The sequence below is a fragment of the Alternaria ethzedia genome, assembly GCF_023757985.1.
Source record: "Alternaria ethzedia strain BMP 0044 chromosome Unknown scaffold_7, whole genome shotgun sequence".
NCBI lineage: Eukaryota > Fungi > Ascomycota > Dothideomycetes > Pleosporales > Pleosporaceae > Alternaria > Alternaria ethzedia.
Genome location: NW_026056200.1, coordinates 269,456 through 286,994, shown reverse-complemented (window position 1 = coordinate 286,994; position 17,539 = coordinate 269,456). Strand labels below are relative to the sequence as shown.

Below are 17,539 nucleotides of genomic sequence, written 5' to 3'. Positions count from 1 at the left end.
TCACGGTTGTCAGAAGAGAACGTGAACAGCTCATATGTGACGAATCTGGTTCTGTCTAGGTGGCCCAAACACGTGATGTGAGAAACCTCGCGTACCTGCCCAGGTGGCTAGGTGGCTGCCTGAATTGCAATACTTCGCGACTGACACTTTACACATTAACTCTACACGCGGACTTTTCGTTTGCGTTGAGATAGTCCACCATGGATGAAGATTATCATATCAGCATGGGTCCCTCAGGTTTTGCTACTGAAGATACATGTCAAATTACAGTGCTGCGCGGCCACGCACGATTCGTCGTCAAAGTCGACGTCGCGCGAGTGAAGGACACAATTTTTGGTAGAAAGCTGCTACAAGAGATGGAGCTTAGGAAAGGGCGTTCGTGGAGCAAGACGAGGGACAAGCCACTTTTCGACCTGGTGCATCAATACTGCCAATCTCTTCTTGAGAGCTTGGCTCCGCGGACGTCACTCCAGGACCTTAGCATTGAAGCCTTTCTCCACTCGCCTACTTATGATCTAGAGCTCATCCAAGGAGACAGTGACGAGGATGTACGGATCGTGGGAGAAGACCAGTGCGCGTACACGCCAGCTTTCTTCACCTCCCCTATGCGCACCGCCGACTTGCCTGGACCATGCAAAACACTACGTCACTTCGAGGCGCGCAACGTTTGGATAGCGCGCACAGCAAATGAGGGGAAGAATCTCGATGCGATTCAGGGCCGAGTAGTAACGGCAGAGGGTGTCCCGCTTTACTTCAAACCGCGAATGGAGCTGCGTGAGGCAGAATTCGAGCGTGAGCTCCGTGTACTCAGACGCATTGACGAAGCCCGTCTGACAGCTCGGCTCAGAGTGCCTAGACTGCAGGGTGTGGTGGTGTCGGGCGAGGCTACCATCGGCATGTTGATGACACTGATCACTTCATCCAGCATGGGGACCCACTTGCGAAGTGCTGGCCTTCAGGACAGACAAGAGTCGCATAAACAGTGGGAAGAACAACTCACAGCCATCGTGCGGGAGCTCCACGCTCACGGCCTTGTGTGGGGCGATGTCCACCCGATGAATATTGTCGTTGACGAGGAGATGAACGCTTGGGCCATTGATTTCGGTGGGATGAACAATGTGGAGTTCGTGGATGACGAGAAGCGCGAGACCATCGAGGGTGACTGGCAGGGCCTCAGGAGAGTGTTTCAGGAGTGGCTTCCAGACGCAAAGAGACGGAGCCAGTGGTAGTGACGGTGAATGGCGCAGAGACGTCAGCTGTGCCACGTGTGTGATGGCCCGGTAACCCCAGTGCGCATGTCACGGCGTGTACCTGGCTGTGTTGGGACACCCGGGCCAGGTCAAATGCCATGGTTGACTAAGCCGGCTATTTGCGCAACAGGACCCTGAATCTCATCATTTCGCCGCCGACACTCGGACAACCGTGTCTGGGCCTCTGCGGAGATTGACAAGTCTTAAAACATCACAACATGCCTCACTTTCACCTGCCCCCTTAAGTTCTTCTCCAGACTCATGAGAGCTCACAAACCACCATCATGATCGCTCCTTCCTGCGCCTTTACCCGTGTCGGCTTGAGGCGCATTCCGAACGCCCCTTCCCCTCGGAACAGCAATCCCGGCACCTTCGAACGCGCACGCATCAACGTCCACCCCTCGAATGTCGTCCGCAGGCCACATGTCTCGGGGCCAAACACAGCAGGCAGAGTCGCGGACAATGCGCAGACGATTCCTGGGCCAAGCTGGCTTTGGCTCCAGCCCATTGTCGGACCCTTCCGCGCATACGGTCGCGCACAACAAAGGAGGCCATACAGGACACAACTCATATCTTCGCTCGTCATATACTTTATCGGCGACCTCGTTGCGCAGACCATTGCGCCCGAGGAAACCCACAAAGTGGCAGAAGATGCGGACGACAAGGGCTGGGTTCAAGAATGGAGCGACGGCCGTGACTGGGCCCGAACAGGGCGAGCGCTGATAATTGGAGGAGTCAGCTCTATCCCATCGTTCAAGTGGTTCATGTGGCTGTCAAACAACTTCAACTACAGATCCAAGATCCTGTCGCTTTCGACCAAAGTATGTGCCTCTACTGCATCCTCTGCGAACGTTTGCTCATTACCCAACAGGTCTTCATAAACCAGGCGTTTTTCACACCATTATTCAACTCCTACTTCTTCGGCATGCAGTCGCTTCTATCCGGCGCTACGATACCCGAAATCGTCGAACGCATCAAGAACACAGTGCCAACAAGCTGGATCAACAGCTGCAAAGTCTGGCCCATGGTCACGGCATTTAGCTTCACGTACATCCCGATAGAATACAGAAGCATATTTGGTGGTGTCATTGCCATTGGCTGGCAGACATACCTTAGTCTGCTCAACACAAGAGCCGCGGCAAAGGAGGGGAAGGAGCATCTAGCGACACACGACGCACCCGTAACCGTCCGAACAAATCACGCTAGAGTCGAGCATGGCATGTTCGGGCAGAAGTGCGCTGCGTAAACCACAGCTACTGCGCAACCAACTCGGAAGTCTTGCTACACCGTTGCACAAGGCAGCCCGCCATACGACTATTGTCGAAACATTCGTTTGCTGAACTCTCAGCTACTTCCATTTCCTTTGTTCGATTACAATAATCACAAGACGGTACATTACGCATTAGACGGAGTAAAGGATTCGGTCGATACCACGGGCGCTGCATAAAGAAAGCGCGAACACATCAGTCATACCATTAGAATTTTATCTATTTTCGCATACCTCTCGCTTGCTTTTCTGGCCTTTCTTCAGCCCCTAACCCACGGCCCACTCAACAACAAAACTTACGGCGGTTCTCGGCCCGAGGCTTTAGCAATACCCACGCGGCACCCACGCGGCTCCCACTCTGCTATGCCAAACGCACGTCATCTACACGAAAGAAGGCCTCCAGGAACGATAAGATCCGCTACAATTGCGATAAATGTCTGAATTAGGAGTCAGGACCGTGGCAAGCGCCGTGTGATGTCATCATGTCGAGCGCAGTAAATATGAACATGAAAATAATTCAAAACAATCTGTACATGCGCTTCGCTTCTAGACAGCACTTTTAAATACCTTTGAGACTATCCTCATCACCTTTTCCATATTCTGAAATACTGAATCTCCATTATGTCTACTTCTGCAGGCCGGCGCATAGACGAGGAGGCGAATACATCATGGCGCCAACGCTCTGAACTCGAGAAGATGGCCGATCTACCACAAAGTCTGGACGATGAACTTTCACGGCTCGACAAACAGTTTTGGATCTCCGGTTCTAAACTGAAGGAGATCGTCAGCCGCTTCAGAGAAGAGTTGGAAGAAGGCCTTACCAAAGACAAGCAGGAGGGCATCCCTATGAACATCACCTGGGTGCATAATTTGCCTTCGGGAAAAGAGAAGGGAACGATATTGACTATTGACCTTGGTGGTACGAATCTGAGGGTTTGCAAAGTAGATCTGCATGGAGATGAAGGCGGGAAAGAAGGAGATGGGAAGCACAGCATGGAGCAAGAACAATACAAGTTACCAGAGGAGATGAAGACCGGGGATGCCGATAGTCTATGGAACTTCGTTACAGAAAAGGTAGCGGCCTTCATCCAGGATCACAAGCTTGATCAGCAATACAGCGTGGAGAAGCCCATGCCATTGGGTTTCACATTCAGTTACCCAGCGACACAGAAACGTATCGACCACGCAGTCCTGCAGACATGGACCAAGGGTTTCGACATCAAGGGCGTAGAAGGCCAGGACGCCGCGAAGCAACTTCGAGAGAAGCTGCAAGAAAGGAAGCTACCGGTCGAGTTGATTTGCGTGATCAACGATACCGTCGGTGCCATGGTGGCCTCCGCCTACAATGACCCCGAAACGATCGTTGGCGCTATTTTTGGTACTGGCTGCAATGCAGCTTTCATGGCCAGCCTCTCAAGAATTGGAAAACTGGACTCCAACGACGACAGAATCACAGACGCGTCATCCCACAACGGCGCAACGAAGGGTGAAGAGAAGATGGCGATCAATTGCGAATATGGCGCCTTCGATCAAGCCAAGCGTGTGCTTCCCCTGACAAAGTACGACGAGCAGATCGACGCAGAGAGCCCGCGACCTGGAGAGCAGACTTTCGAGAAGCTCTCCGCTGGCCTGTACCTAGGCGAGATCTTTCGTCTCATACTCGTAGATCTCCTCGATCGCAGTCTCGTTTTCAGTCAAGCCTCAGACCAGGGACTACAAAAGCTGCGTGAGCCATACAGTATCGATACAGGCTTCCTATCTCAGATAGAAGACGACGAGTCGCCCAAGTTCACCAAAACACGCGAACTCTTCCACTCTACACTCTCGATCCAGCCCACAGACGTCGAGATCGAGCTCTCGCGTAGACTAGCTGAGATGATCGCTGTGCGTGGTGCGCGACTGTGTGCCTGTGGTGTAGCTGCCATCTGCACCATGGAAAGTATCGAGAAGGGTCATGTAGCTGCCGACGGGAGTGTGGCAAACAAGCATCCAAAATTCAAGAGGAGATGGGCTAAGGCACTGGGTGAAGTGCTGGGATGGAAGGAAAAGGACTGTGGAGGAGATGGCCCGATTACGATTACCAGCGCAGAAGACGGGAGTGGAGTTGGTTGCGCGATTATTGGGGCTATGGAGTTAGAGAGAAGGGCGAAGACGAAGACTCACTAAGGAAGTGAATTTTGGTTGTGATGAAGGTACGCATGTCATAGATCAACACGGTGTTGACAGAATAACTGCCGTGCTCGTTGCTTCTTGGTTGGCTTGGGCCTAGCTGTGCCGCGCTCATCTACCGAGGTTGTTACGCAGTCAACACATTGAGGCAGTGTAGTAGTTCATCTTCAACCTCTTCAAGTAAATGTATATCAAATTTTATGGATAGAGTGCGTCACCAGACCTGCACTGCTGATCTAGAAGGTCGTCAACATCCACGATGCTTTTTGCTGGTTCGCCCAAGGTACGACAAGTTGACCTCGGCACATGAAATTTTGAAGAAGGCACGACGTGTTCACGGAGTCACCCTGATGCGCTCGTCCGCTCAGCTCCATACACAGCCTCCTGAATACTAGCTCACAGCTATGTTCTGACTGGGAGGCCACCCGGTACGGCTCGGCGAGAAGCGAGCTCAGATCTTGGTACCTGAGATGAAAGGATCAGCACGCGTCTCCTGCATCTCCGCTGTTTCTATAACAACTCTCAGTTCGCAAGTTGCTTTTGATGCTGTTCTCCGCGATGGTTCATGCTGCGCACTAAGGCGTTCAGATCTAGATGCGTTGAGATCTGTCATGGACCCTGGATCTCAATGCCAAACTTCACTAGTCGGCGATCTCGGTCTGCCGCCCACGGTTCACCCACAATCCGACGCACATCTTACCCACGGGTGCCAAACGGCACGTCGCGCCCCCGCAACCAACCAGCGATCAACTTCACCAACAGCGCGCCGTCATCAAGCTAGTGTCGCAGAGTTGCGTGGGACCTGGTCACGATGTGCGGTGTGCTGTTGGTTGTACCGCTGGCAGAGGGCGTGTGGGCCCGCAGGTACGGTGGCATGAGGTGTAAGAGTGATGTATGATGACAGGACCCGTGGGGAGGTTGTTTTTCTATCTTTTTGGAATATCCGGGTCTGTCAGTGTCGAGGCACGCAAATGCACAGGTTGAGGGGCGGTGCACGGGCAAGTGTACCGGCGCGGTGAGTCTTTTCATCGGCGAGCTCGTGCAGATGCCATGATGCAGAACAGGCGGTATATAACGTGGAGTCGACTTCAGCGGTCAAGAGGACACAAAATCGTTATCTCTGGCTACCGCGGCTACCTCCCAGGCGACGATCTTTAAACATAGCAGATAGTCCAGCACATTTCCTCACCGGACCTCGCTTGCCGAGACACCATCAAATCACCAACACATGGCTGGCGACTACCAGCTCCACACCGCAACTCCAATCCGCTATCGGGAAAACTTCGGAGTCACATCCGCGTGCTCGGCACGAGGCCACACCCACGCGATCACAGGTCAAATGTTCGCGCCAACACCATATGACTGCACCACGCCCCCATGGCCTGTACAAACCAGCCCTTTTCCGAATTTCCCCGTGCAGCAAACCTCGACCAACACATCGCCGGCATCGCCTTTCGCGGACCCACGTCTCCCACGACCAGCGCCTCGTGAACACTGCCTGCAAGATGACTTGTTTTATGCATTCACACGAGACGCCTACTTATCCAGTGAGACAACCGCCGCGAGCCAGGTAGCACGAAACTTGCAACTCTATTATCCTCCACAACAGAACATACATCGTACACTCCCATTACCGAGAGTCACCAAGCAAGGACCAAACAACAACCACAACAACAACTTGCACTTCACCAACCCGTTCCAACCCCTTACGCCACTCACACCTTCAACTCCAAACCATTTCAAGATGGCAGTCACAAGCAGACCACTCCCATCATTGCTGCCTCACTCCGGCCCTATGGCATCGAAACCAGAGAGCGCTGCTCCATGGTCATTCCCAAACCTCAAGAAGAAGCGCCGTCGTCGGGCAAGTCAGATCTTCAACATGAACTTCAGCTTTGGCTTTGGGTCTCGGCGGAAGAGTCAAGATCGCTCCCCTGACGTCAGCCCACGCACATCCATATCATCGGCTTCGGGCTCTCCAAGGTCGGCAATAGAGGAAAGCTGCAAGAGACAAAGAGTCGATTCAAGAGCGACAGATGCTGAAGCTCTGTTCGCCTCCGAGAAGAACAGTACCGAGAAGACGTTGACAGTATTGGCGCCATCCACACGGTGTGACAGCACGGGTGAAGTGCATCCAGGTCAACTCGTCGACTTCAGCTCCACACCTGTTCCCACCGCACCGGAACCCATACTTGCTCCTGCGCCTGTTCCTGCTCCCACACATAGCAACCCAGCAAGTGAGTTCGAGCTTCGCTTAAGCAGCGACACATACCACGACTACCTCGCCACCACTCAACGACGAAGGTCCTTCCCTGCCGGCGAGTGGGCAGCACGACGGGTCCGCGAGGAGTTCCAGATGCTACACAAGCTAGAGAAGCTTGAGACCAAAGTTGAAGACCCTTTCAAGAAGTTCAGGGAGTCTGCGAAGAGACTTTGTACCGTGGAACGGAAGGCAAAGACTTCAGCGACCATATGTTCCAACATCATCGCACCAGCACCCGTCGCGAACGCATCGAACATGCCTTGCGAACTCCACCGTACACCAAGCGACCCAAGCACTGAGGCCTTCCTCAAACATGTTCGCGCAAGTCTCGACGCGAGGAAGAAGGAGAACAAGATGAGCGAGCGCGGGCGTTCGTATTCGATCTTTGAGGATGAAGTCGAGAAGGGTTTCCTCGACGACGCGCCATTATAATCATCATACCCGAGCTGGACTTGAGGGCTTTGTATAAACGACTGCATGTTTGGATTAGGCATTGTCGCATATCGACACCGGCGTTTTGAGGGCTGGATACCCGTTGTATATCCTCATTTTAGCGTGCATATGTGCTTTCCAGAGGTCGTCTGGTTGACTTGACCTCTGATGGATGAATCGATACCATTTTTATCACACCACAATCATGTCTCCGCTTGCTTCTTTGCTCTTGTGACTTCTCTTCTCATTTGCTGCTCCTTCTCATGGTCTATAGGGCTCCCGCAAGTACACCCCATAACGCTACACCGATGTTTCCAATAGCGAAGTACTGAAGTGTGGTGTTCTTGAATGGGTCCATGGTGACGATAGCCGTTACGGTCGTGATGAGGGCAATGAAAATGGGGTAGACCGTGAGTCGGAAGACGGAGTAGACGAAGGGTGGCAGCATGGTCGCTTGACGTGAGATATCAGCTGTCGATACGCATGAAAAAGAGGACAGGAAGTGTGCGACGGAGACGTGAATATGAGATAGAGCACGAAAGTGGTGGCACAATGAAGAGAAGCGAGATCTTCCGTCCCATGGTACTCGCAACCCAAAAAGTGTCGCGCATCCATCCAGGGACAATACGACAGGTAATCCAAAGCATTCGAGTACCAACCTCAGACCACCGCATCCAACACCCTTCCATCATACCACTACCTCCTACCTACTCCTCCACCTAACACCCCCAACCCACTTAACCCATCCCTCAACACTCTCCCTTTTCTCGACATCCTCCTCCACCCCACCCTCCTGTATCAACTCGACCGTATAGAAATTCTTAGCCAACTCCTCATTTCCCGCCAACCGATGCACAAAACTATGACAAGCCCTACACAGCCACGCCACACTATTCAGCTTATCCTCTGTATGCCACCCCCGCTTCCGCACGCGCGCATGCGCCGCTTTGGGAATGAGATGGTGGTATGTCAAGGGCACCCAGTCTCTGCTGCAGAGCTCGCAGGCGGTGGCGCGCGTGCTGCTCCAGATTGGGGGCGGGGCGGTGACGGCGGAAATGTATGTTGTTAGGAGCGGTGTGAGGAGGTTGTGTTGGTCGATGGTGTCGGAGGTGGGTGGGAGGAGGCCGTAGCTTTCTAGGCTGTCGATTGCGGTGGGTGGGATGGTGTGCAGGAGGGCGGTGGACGTTGAGGACGAGAGGGGCGTTGTGTAGAGGTCTTGGAGGGTCGGTGAGTCTTTGAAGATGGAGTGCGTGAGCGTGTGCAGTTCGGCGGGGAGGAAGGGGAAGATTAGGGTGCTTAGGTACTGGTTCTTTCGTTAGCGATATTCTAGGGTAGATGTGCTTATGTTCGTAGAGATGGTATACTTCTATGAATTCTCCTAGGTCTTCCGCATCCGTTTCTTGGGCTTCCACCGCCGTTGGTACGGGCTCCTGCTTCACGACTTCATCTTTCCCACCCTTCGACCCCTTCTTCGCATGTCTCTTCTTCTTCGATTTCGGCTTCTCAATCGGTGCAGCCAGGGCTTTGAGGACGGGTTCGCTCAAGCAGTCGCGGAAGGTTTCGAAGTTGGATTGCTCCTCCGCAGGTATCGGTTCAGCCATGGTCGACAGAATCGTAACGCGATGCGCAACGATACGAGAGGACCTGTACGTGTATGCGCATGATGGGAAGCATCAGTGGCGCCATCGCGACGTTCATATAGTCGAGGGAGTGATGACGAAGTCGTGAACCTTCGCGTTCGCGAGGCGAGACACTAACTCGCGGGGAAGCACAAGGGCGGCTTGAGGGCTCACGGCTCAGCATACGAACTCGTATCGCTGTCGAAACTTCGAGAGGCCGTGCAGCATAAGGGCTACCTGAGTGGAATATATTGTGTATCGGTCACATGGCGTGCATCTTCTCGGTCTTGGTACATTGGTCACGGCAAGCAAAATGGTGTTCATGGCTCGTGAACTTTGATCACATTTGTTTCTTCTTTGGATCCAGCAGGCTACATGGTATACACCATGCAGCCGTCTTGTACTTGATTCTATCATCGCATCATGAGCATCGACCAGTAGCTCGAAGTGGCTACGCCGTGCGCGAACCGCGCAACCCGTAAGCGTGGAACGGAGTGCGTTCGCACACGTATACTGGCATCCGGGCGTCGCAGAGGTAACTGGTAACGTCGCGAAAGCTCCAAGCCTAACAATGACTGTCAGACTTAGGCCTTCTTCTTGCCGCCCTTAGCAAGACGGTCCGCCTTGCCCTTGGCCTGCTCCCGCCGCCTGTTCTCACGGTCCATGAGCTCCTTCTTCTCCTTCTCCAGCTCAGCACGCTCCTCAGCCTCAGCCTTCTTCCGCGCCGCCTCAGCATCCCTACGCTCGCGGACCAGCTTTAAGCGCTCCAGATCGGCACGAGCCTGCTCGGTCTTGCCTTCAGCGTGTAGTTTATCGTATCGGTCCTTGCTGGCTTGTGCCTGAAGAGCCTCACGCTCGCGGCGAGAGAGTTGAGACAGGTCTTGCTGCTTGCCTTTGCCCTTAGCAGCGGCAGCAGCAGGCTCAGCGTCTGGGTCGACAGGTGCCTTTGTGGCTTGTGTACGGGCTTTCGCAGTGTGGTTTGGGTTCGCGGGCATATCGTCGTCTTCCTCTTCGGAGGAGTCGGTGGGCATATCGCCTGCCTCGGGGGTCTTCTGTGACTTCTTCGCGATCGCGGCCGCCTTGCGCTTCTTTGCGAGTTCGCGACGCTGCTCGCGCGTCAGTTCTTCTTGTGCGGGCTTGCCGTCCTCGTCGCCAGACTCTTCCTCAGAAGATTCTTCCTCTTCGGACGACTCTTCGTCAACCTTGTCGGGTTGTTCCTGCGATTATTTGTTAGACAGTCTTTGCGACTTTGGTAAATCAGATACTTACACCCCACATGCCAACGACCTCGCCATCTGCATTCAACGGTTGTAGGTCGCGTGAGAACTTCTTGCCGCCTCCGCGCTTGACCTTGTTGAACTTGCCGCCGCGGCCACGTCCTGCTGAAGACATGTTGTGTGTCTGGGTTGTTTGTGGAGAAGTGGAAAGTGTTCGGTGACTGCTTGCAGGTCGAGTCCGTATACTAATCGAGGGACTTTGTCGGTATCGAAGGGTTTGGGGTTACGGTTGAGTGTGTAGTTCTTCTCGCAGTAGTCCGAACCGTGGGAAGCTTTAGTGGAGAGTGGGTAAGGTGCGTTTGTGTAAGGATCTCCGTTCACAAGGGCGGGTGTGAGAGTGCAGGTTCATCAAACTACAGGTTGTTAGCTTCCCACCCCACGTTGTTCGCCGCCTACAGAGTCTTTATTCACCTAGTACGCCCGAAACTTCACTCTGGTCTTCAATCTCGCAGAAGAGTCACTCCCACAGGCCGACAACAAAACCCCGCGCCGCCGCCCAAAATCCCCTGCCCCACCATACTCGTCACACCCAACGCGCCAGCCTTGATTCGCTCACATGACCCCTGCTTCGCTGCTAACCCCAACCATGCAAGCGTCCCTTAGTCATCCGAAATCTTCGCAGCCATCAAAATCAACGCGTCGCGCGATCCTCTTCTGTTCATTAAAACTGAACACCCCATTATTCACTCTGTGTCTTCCACTCAATGAAGATTTGGAGGGGAAAATGGAGGTTAGAATGATTATGCGTTCGCTTACCCCCTTCTCTTCTGCGCTTTGCGCTGGTGGAGCGAAGGTAAATATATTGGACGGTACATACCTCTCTGCCTGTATGTGATGTTGCGCTCGGAACTCGATCGAGGATGTAAATACCCTGACATCGTCGTTTCGCATTCGCTGAAGCTGTGATAGGAGGCTCTTAGTGCTGCTGTCGTCGCCGCGAGCGCAAAGTCCTCTGGTATCGCGCTTTGTGATGCGCGGCGCGTCCAGCAAGCCAGAAGTGCCTCTGTCGTTTCCTGCCTGCCTTCAAAGTGCTTCTTAACCTTCGCACACGATTTCGCAATAAGAACAGGCAGCAATCTGTCTGTGTCGATCTACCTAGTGTCATCCAGGCATCTGCAATCGTTTCGAAGCCCGGATACACATACTACAGGCTTCCTTGTAGTCCTACTCCGGCTCTCATTGTTCTATTATTCCATACAATACGCAAGTCCTCTCCATTAGCCCGACGAGTACGACTTCCATTCTTCGGCGCAAAGTTGCAAGCTCTGCGGTCTTCGACTTGGTGGCCGCGTTTCCTCGTGAAATTAACAGCTTGTACCCAATCGCAACGAGAGGAAACGAAAATCTCCATTCGCATCGACTCTCCGGGGCTCGTGGCCACTTGATCGATACAACAGCTATTTAGGCTGATTGGAAGCTCGCCTCAGGGTCAGGCGCCGTTTTTGGATCATCAAGGCCGTGGCTATACTTCTGCTAAGCACCCGGCAGTCAGAGCCTGCGGTAGTTTAGCCTTCGGATCGTGAAGAGCAAGGTAAAATCTAGGCTGAGCCTATGGACGGTCTCCTCTTAGACACTCAACTCAGTTCCGGCGATGGACACTGTATCAAACTGATCTGGCCGATAGTTCGTGGGCATGTTAAAAAATGCGAGAAGCTGAGCACGTATGCGCAACATCACAACGTCGCAAAGCAGCAGGAGTTATTTCATACCATATTGATTCTGCGAGGCCGCTGACGGGCGAGGCATACTACCTGAGATCATGAGATGTCCTCGCTAGGACCATGAAATATGGATATCGCAAGGAAAGATTGAAGAGAACACCGAATCACCGACTTTTGATGCGCCGTGAACAGATTCACGCCATCGTCGCAACCGAGTCCTCCATCGTGTTTCGAACCAGTGAAGCCATCCTATCCAGCACTACCGACCGGCTTGACCTCTCTTCGTTCCTTAGATGTACCACATAACATCCCTGAGGCCGCGTGCGTTCTGCATCGGCATCAACGGAGCGATCTCGACGTTCTGCTTGGATGAACCAGTGGAAGACTGCTGGTCGGCCTTGGACTCCTTCTTGCCAGACGAGACCGGGTTGTCGTTGAGATGAGCACGGGAACGGTCGGCAGCCAAGTGGGCGTAGTAGACCGCAGGGTGCAGGGACACCGGAGTAGTAGAGCGGACATAGTGGTATGAGTGCTCGAAGATAAACTGCTGGAGCTCGGCCGACAGCCACTCACCCTCGTTGAGGATGCACTGGTAGTGGATGGGGCGAGCTGTACCCTTGATGGCAACGTGGGCGCAGAGATAGAAGTCGAACTCGAACGGATGGGTGCAGCCAGTCTCTACCAAAGTACCGGGAAGAGGGTTGCCGTTGCGGTCGCCTTTGCCAGCCTCAGGGAAGAAGCGGATATGGTGGCGCTTACCAGCAATGACGACGGTGAATTTGGGGATCTCCTTGCAGCCCAGCTTCTTGAAGCATTCTTTCATGTCATGGACTTCTTCCTCAAGGACAGCGGCGTACTGTCCCTCGCTCACGCCATCTCTAATATAGAGTACACGCTGAGGAGGCTTGCCCTGGCCGATCTTCTGCATCCAGTTCTTGGCCATGAACCCGAAGTGGTCGTTGATGTTGGAGGTTGTGACCATTTCCACGCGGTTACCGTTGGTCTGAACCTCAGCCCAGTACTTGGCGAAGTGGACGTCGGCGGATACCGTGATGGCAGCGAAGGATGCAGCCTCACCTGAAGCGGCTCCGGGAGCAGGGTGAGAGACGTCGGCGCCAACAACCATGGTGGGAATAGATGCTGACTTCGGGGCAACCTTGGGAATGAGCTGAGACTTCGCAACCGAAGTAGCTCCGCCAAGCTTAGCGTTGACCTTCATGCAGACGTTGGAGATATACTGGGGCGAAGCAGACATGACATGCTTGGCCTGGAGAACCTGCGAAGCCACACCGAATCGAATGTCGCAAGACTTCTTGATGCGACGGTAGACGTCGACATTGCGGTCGTTGACGACGAAGAAGAGCAGATTAGGTGGCATGGCGTACTTGTTGCCAGTCTGGTTCCAGACCTTCTGGATCATCTCACCACCATCAGCAAGGTTACCGGGACCCATCCATGGCTTCTTGCCATGCTGAGGGTGCGCGGCTACAAGTCCACCGTGGGCTTCGTAGATCTGGACGAACTTCTGGAAGAAGGCTTCAATGGCTTGAGGGGGAGGGCTGCCACGACCTTGGACACAGCAGACACCCCACGCCTTGATAGGACGCTCCTTGTTGTTCATGGCGAACTTGCGACCGTCCAGCCTCCAGCGACCGGCGATCATGTCCGCAGGCTTGATGGTGGCTTCCTTGGAACCGGCGCCGAAGTGAACGGTGGGCGAAGGGAGAATACGAGCTGTCACCTTGGCAGGCGCGGAGCTAACCTTCAGGCCGTAGTGGCGGAGGTAGGGGTCATTCTGCCAGTTGAGCAACTTTACTCCCTGCTGAACAGCGGCCCAACGCTCCTTGGGAAGGGTGACGGCGAACTTGATCATTTGGGACGTCTGGGTATCGCTGAGCTTGGTGGTGTAGCGCTGGTTGCCGTCGATCTTCAGGACGTCGACAGGCATATAGACAGGCTCCTTGCGGATCTTCTTGGTCATCTTGACTACCGGCAGACCAGCCATGACAGTGACGCCATACTTCTTCTTAAAGTACTGAGCAACCGAGATCTTCTTGGAGCGGTCATCGGGATCCGGGAAAGTCGCCTGGGAAGCGTCCAAGTTGACGATTTCATCGATCGTCCTGAGATCAAAAGTTAGTACACCACGCGTATGTAGTCGGCAAACCGAAAAGAACAACTTACCATTGCGTAGGCTCCTTAGTATGTGTCGTAGATACACCTACTTTCTTGAACTTGCGGAGGTCCCTCTTGAGCATGGAGCCCTTCCAGTCACGAGTGGCGTTCTTGTACATGGTGGCGAACTGAGGCGGGTTACAGTTGAAGACTTGGCCAATAGCGCGGGTGAGCTCTTGAGCACGCCAGAAGGTGCCGTTGGCGACATCGACGTTGACCGACAGTGACTTCTTGAACTTGTCGTCCAAAACGGGGCGAAGGGACGCGAAGACACCCTTGAAGGCTTCAACACCACCGCCAAGGTCGAAGCGGATTTCTCCGCGCTGGAAGAAAGACTTCTTGATTTGAGTGTACTGCTGAGAAGGCCACTCGCGCATGACATGGTCAAGGAAGTTGATCGTGTCGATACACTCGTTAGACCAAGAAGCTTGGCCATCGAGGAAAGCGTTCAAGTTGATGAAGTCGACCTTACGAGTCCAGCGGACGTGGATGGTGTGCTTGTTGCCACGCGCTCCCGGCTTGGTAGGACGGCCCTCCTCCTCATCGAGGTCGACAGTGATGCGGGTATCGTCACGGGGCAGACGCTTACCGGACCAAGCCAGCTTGTTGGTGTCCCAGACCCAGAGGTTGGCGGGCTCACCAAGCTCGGCCTTGATAGTAGGGGAGTTCCAGATCTTCTTCAGTAGGACACGCTTGGTGTAGTCGAGGGCGTCGCCGCTGTAGTTGAGCTTGTAGAAGTTAGTATTAAGTCAAACTTGGGGGACAGGAAAACTTACATCATACTGATGGACGACGGTGTCGGGGGCCTTGACGACGTTGAAGGTGTTGAGCACGATGTTGGCGGCCTTGCCGAACTGGTTGAAGTTCTTGGGACGTTGAGGAAGAGAGCCCGGGATGGTGAGCTGATGGTCGTTAGCAAAGAGAATATTGTTGTGCCTCGGAGTGTAGAGGCTGGTGTCCTGGTAGAAGCGATGGGGAGTGACGTCCTGGTCAACCATGATGAAGATGGGAAATGAGGGAAATTGGGAATATGAAGATAATGTGAATGGATTGTGGGAGTGGAAGATAACAGAATCCAAATGGTGTTTTGAATAAGAATGAGGGTAAAGATGAGAGAAGGGAAGCCACACGGAGATGTAGCTCTTATGCTCACAGCCTAGAGAGCGTAGCCATACCAATCTCGGTAGGATGCGAGCCCGAAGCTGTTTGCATTTGGGCAGTGCGGGGAGGTGTGTTTGCACGAAGGATACATGCAAGATGTTCATGCGGCCTGAGACAGAGGAGTGTTTGTACTTACACCACGAGCCTGGTACCAACCGGCAATACCAAGGAAATCGGAGATGTTCTTGAGGTCTCGGGGGTCGGTGTAGTCAACGCAAGCCCGGACGTTAGGATCGCGGTTGCCGTCGACACGGGGAATGGACTTCGGAGCGGAGCGCTGAGTAGGGTCGCGAGACTCAGAGGAGGAGCCATTGGACGAGCCGTTGGACTGCTTCTCGGCCTGCGCGCGCTTCTTGGCTGGACCTGCCATTGCGTACTCTAGAAGTCATATTAGCGGTGATCGAGAGCGAGGACGCGTTTGCCGGCGGTGTCAATGACGGCATAGAGCTTGCGCGATTAGAGGCGACAGCGGAGGACACGTACGTTGATCTCAGATCTGAGTCGCGTGCGGGACTGGCGTTGAGGATGTGAGCGTTTGAACCGGATCGCTGATCGGGTCTGAGGCAAGTCAGCAAAGTTCAAAAGTAGAAGCTGCGAACTGATGTGCTCGCGACAGGGAGATAGAACAAAAAGCGATGTGCGATAAAGCATGGGAGAGGAGCGGCATACAAAAGGAGTGTTGTTGGATATGATGTGTTGGGGTGGGAAACAAAAGGTGAGGCTGAGGAAGTTATGGCACTGGGTGAGCTCCAAAGCTAGTCCGAGTCGGGGTCATGTGGTAGCGTCAAAACAAAGAGGGCAAGAACGATGAGATTGCTGTGGTGACCGAGCCGATAAGAGCGGTAACTGCGCGGCAGGTACCAGGACCTCGACGTGACACAGAGTACGCAGCGGCAGCAGTGCGATGATGGTCACCATCATCGTTGTCATGGTGACTGAAGAAGATGAATGCTTAATTGGGAACTTACTGGAAGGTGCTGAGTGCGGAAGACTGCCTGCAGTGAGGATTGTGAGACCGGCTCTTGTTGCGGTTGAGGAAGGTAGGCTTGATGTTGGTGAAGTAGTTGGGGCTTGTAGAAGATAGAAGGCTTGTCCCTTGGGATGATTGTCAAGTTAGGAAGGGAGGGAAGAGTAGTTGTCGTTGTAGTGTGAGGAAGGAAAGAGGGTCGAGGCCGTGGGTGGGCAAGCTTATATGGATAGATAGACTACGCTAGCTGCTGGCATGTGAGATCTCGGACACGTACCGGGGGTGTATACAGGTAAAAGATGAGGTTTAAGTGGGGCTGATGTTTGTTGACGGGGTGAGATATCGTGCCCAGGTGGTGTTGTGACCCTGCTGACGTAGCGCAGGTATGTGATAACCGCCTTTCTGGACTTGGTGAGAGACTGGCCAAGAGTCGCGGGACACTAGACGGTGGCGTAATCTGGGCAGATTATGGATATGGCGAGAGACTATAAGGCTGGGGCCATTCGAAAGGTCCCGAGAAGCAATGTGGATGATATGCCAGCGCCAAGGGAGACTTGAGGGTATTTAGCGGGTACCAGCTGACTAGATATGATAAGAACACACGTCAAATCGATCCCAGCAAAGATACGGATCATGAACTAGAGATATCTTTGCCTGGGAATTGGACCTTCCGAAGCTGATAATGACAATGAGCATACAACCAGTACATTTAGATACTCCGCCCTTGAGAGAAGCGTAAAGCTTGTTCAGAGTAACCAGAGAACTAATGGATACCAACTTTTTCATAACCCCAGACTGATCTGAAAAGCTTCCAATGTTCACCGACTAATGCCAGCATCTGATTGAGTATATAGGCGTTCTGGGGGCATTTTCTTGAACCCGTTCTTCTGCGCAAGTTCCACTCCACATCTCAGATCTTCGAAATTCTGACCGCGATATCGAAGAGGCGTTTCCCCAGAGTACCAAATGTAGAGCAAATAGGCTTCCTGAGCAGCGAAACCAGGAAATCTGGTCTATAGTTTTATGTATAGTGTCCCAGTGGATACTGAGTACCTTCCGTCCTCTTATACACCCCTAAATCGGAGATCACGCCCGGGAAACTTCGGAAACTGCTCCGCGAAGTAGCGGCATATGGCGGCGACAGATCAACGTCTCCTGTGCATGATTTGGGAGTGGTGATTGGATCAGCGAAGCGTGTTGGTTCCTGTGTATATACGTGCAATGTGTGTGGCGTAGAGGGAAGGAAGCATGTCGGACAGAAAGGCGCGACGTTGCTAGTTCGGAGGCTAGCCCGATGA

At 53.5% G+C, this 17,539-nt stretch overlaps 7 protein-coding genes across 7 annotated transcripts; 4 read left to right on the top strand and 3 right to left on the bottom strand.

The window, feature by feature from the left end:
• Positions 1-224: 224 nt before the first annotated feature.
• Positions 225-1,229, top strand: J4E87_003900 (uncharacterized protein; the record flags this gene model as incomplete). The annotated part of the gene is made up of 1 exon (XM_049375524.1): positions 225-1,229. One exon carries the CDS (start codon positions 225-227, stop codon positions 1,227-1,229), a length of 1,005 nt encoding a protein of 334 aa, XP_049234509.1.
• A 305-nt stretch (positions 1,230-1,534) lies between these two features.
• J4E87_003899 (uncharacterized protein) lies at positions 1,535-2,496 on the top strand (the record flags this gene model as incomplete). The annotated part of the gene is made up of 2 exons (XM_049375523.1): positions 1,535-2,071; positions 2,122-2,496. The coding sequence occupies 2 exons, from the start codon at positions 1,535-1,537 to the stop codon at positions 2,494-2,496; spliced, it is 912 nt and encodes a 303-aa protein (XP_049234508.1).
• Positions 2,497-3,138: 642 nt separating this feature from the next.
• J4E87_003898 (uncharacterized protein) lies at positions 3,139-4,683 on the top strand (the record flags this gene model as incomplete). The annotated part of the gene is made up of 1 exon (XM_049375522.1): positions 3,139-4,683. One exon carries the CDS (start codon positions 3,139-3,141, stop codon positions 4,681-4,683), a length of 1,545 nt encoding a protein of 514 aa, XP_049234507.1.
• A 1,747-nt stretch (positions 4,684-6,430) lies between these two features.
• Positions 6,431-7,381, top strand: J4E87_003897 (uncharacterized protein; the record flags this gene model as incomplete). Its single annotated transcript, XM_049375521.1, has 1 exon — positions 6,431-7,381. One exon carries the CDS (start codon positions 6,431-6,433, stop codon positions 7,379-7,381), a length of 951 nt encoding a protein of 316 aa, XP_049234506.1.
• A 703-nt stretch (positions 7,382-8,084) lies between these two features.
• J4E87_003896 (uncharacterized protein) lies at positions 8,085-8,982 on the bottom strand (the record flags this gene model as incomplete). Its single annotated transcript, XM_049375520.1, has 2 exons — positions 8,085-8,684; positions 8,746-8,982. The coding sequence occupies 2 exons, from the start codon at positions 8,980-8,982 to the stop codon at positions 8,085-8,087; spliced, it is 837 nt and encodes a 278-aa protein (XP_049234505.1).
• Positions 8,983-9,584: 602 nt separating this feature from the next.
• J4E87_003895 (uncharacterized protein) lies at positions 9,585-10,392 on the bottom strand (the record flags this gene model as incomplete). Its single annotated transcript, XM_049375519.1, has 2 exons — positions 9,585-10,217; positions 10,270-10,392. The coding sequence occupies 2 exons, from the start codon at positions 10,390-10,392 to the stop codon at positions 9,585-9,587; spliced, it is 756 nt and encodes a 251-aa protein (XP_049234504.1).
• Positions 10,393-12,227: 1,835 nt separating this feature from the next.
• Positions 12,228-15,644, bottom strand: J4E87_003894 (uncharacterized protein; the record flags this gene model as incomplete). Its single annotated transcript, XM_049375518.1, has 4 exons — positions 12,228-14,061; positions 14,123-14,841; positions 14,890-15,015; positions 15,411-15,644. The coding sequence occupies 4 exons, from the start codon at positions 15,642-15,644 to the stop codon at positions 12,228-12,230; spliced, it is 2,913 nt and encodes a 970-aa protein (XP_049234503.1).
• Positions 15,645-17,539: the final 1,895 nt, after the last annotated feature.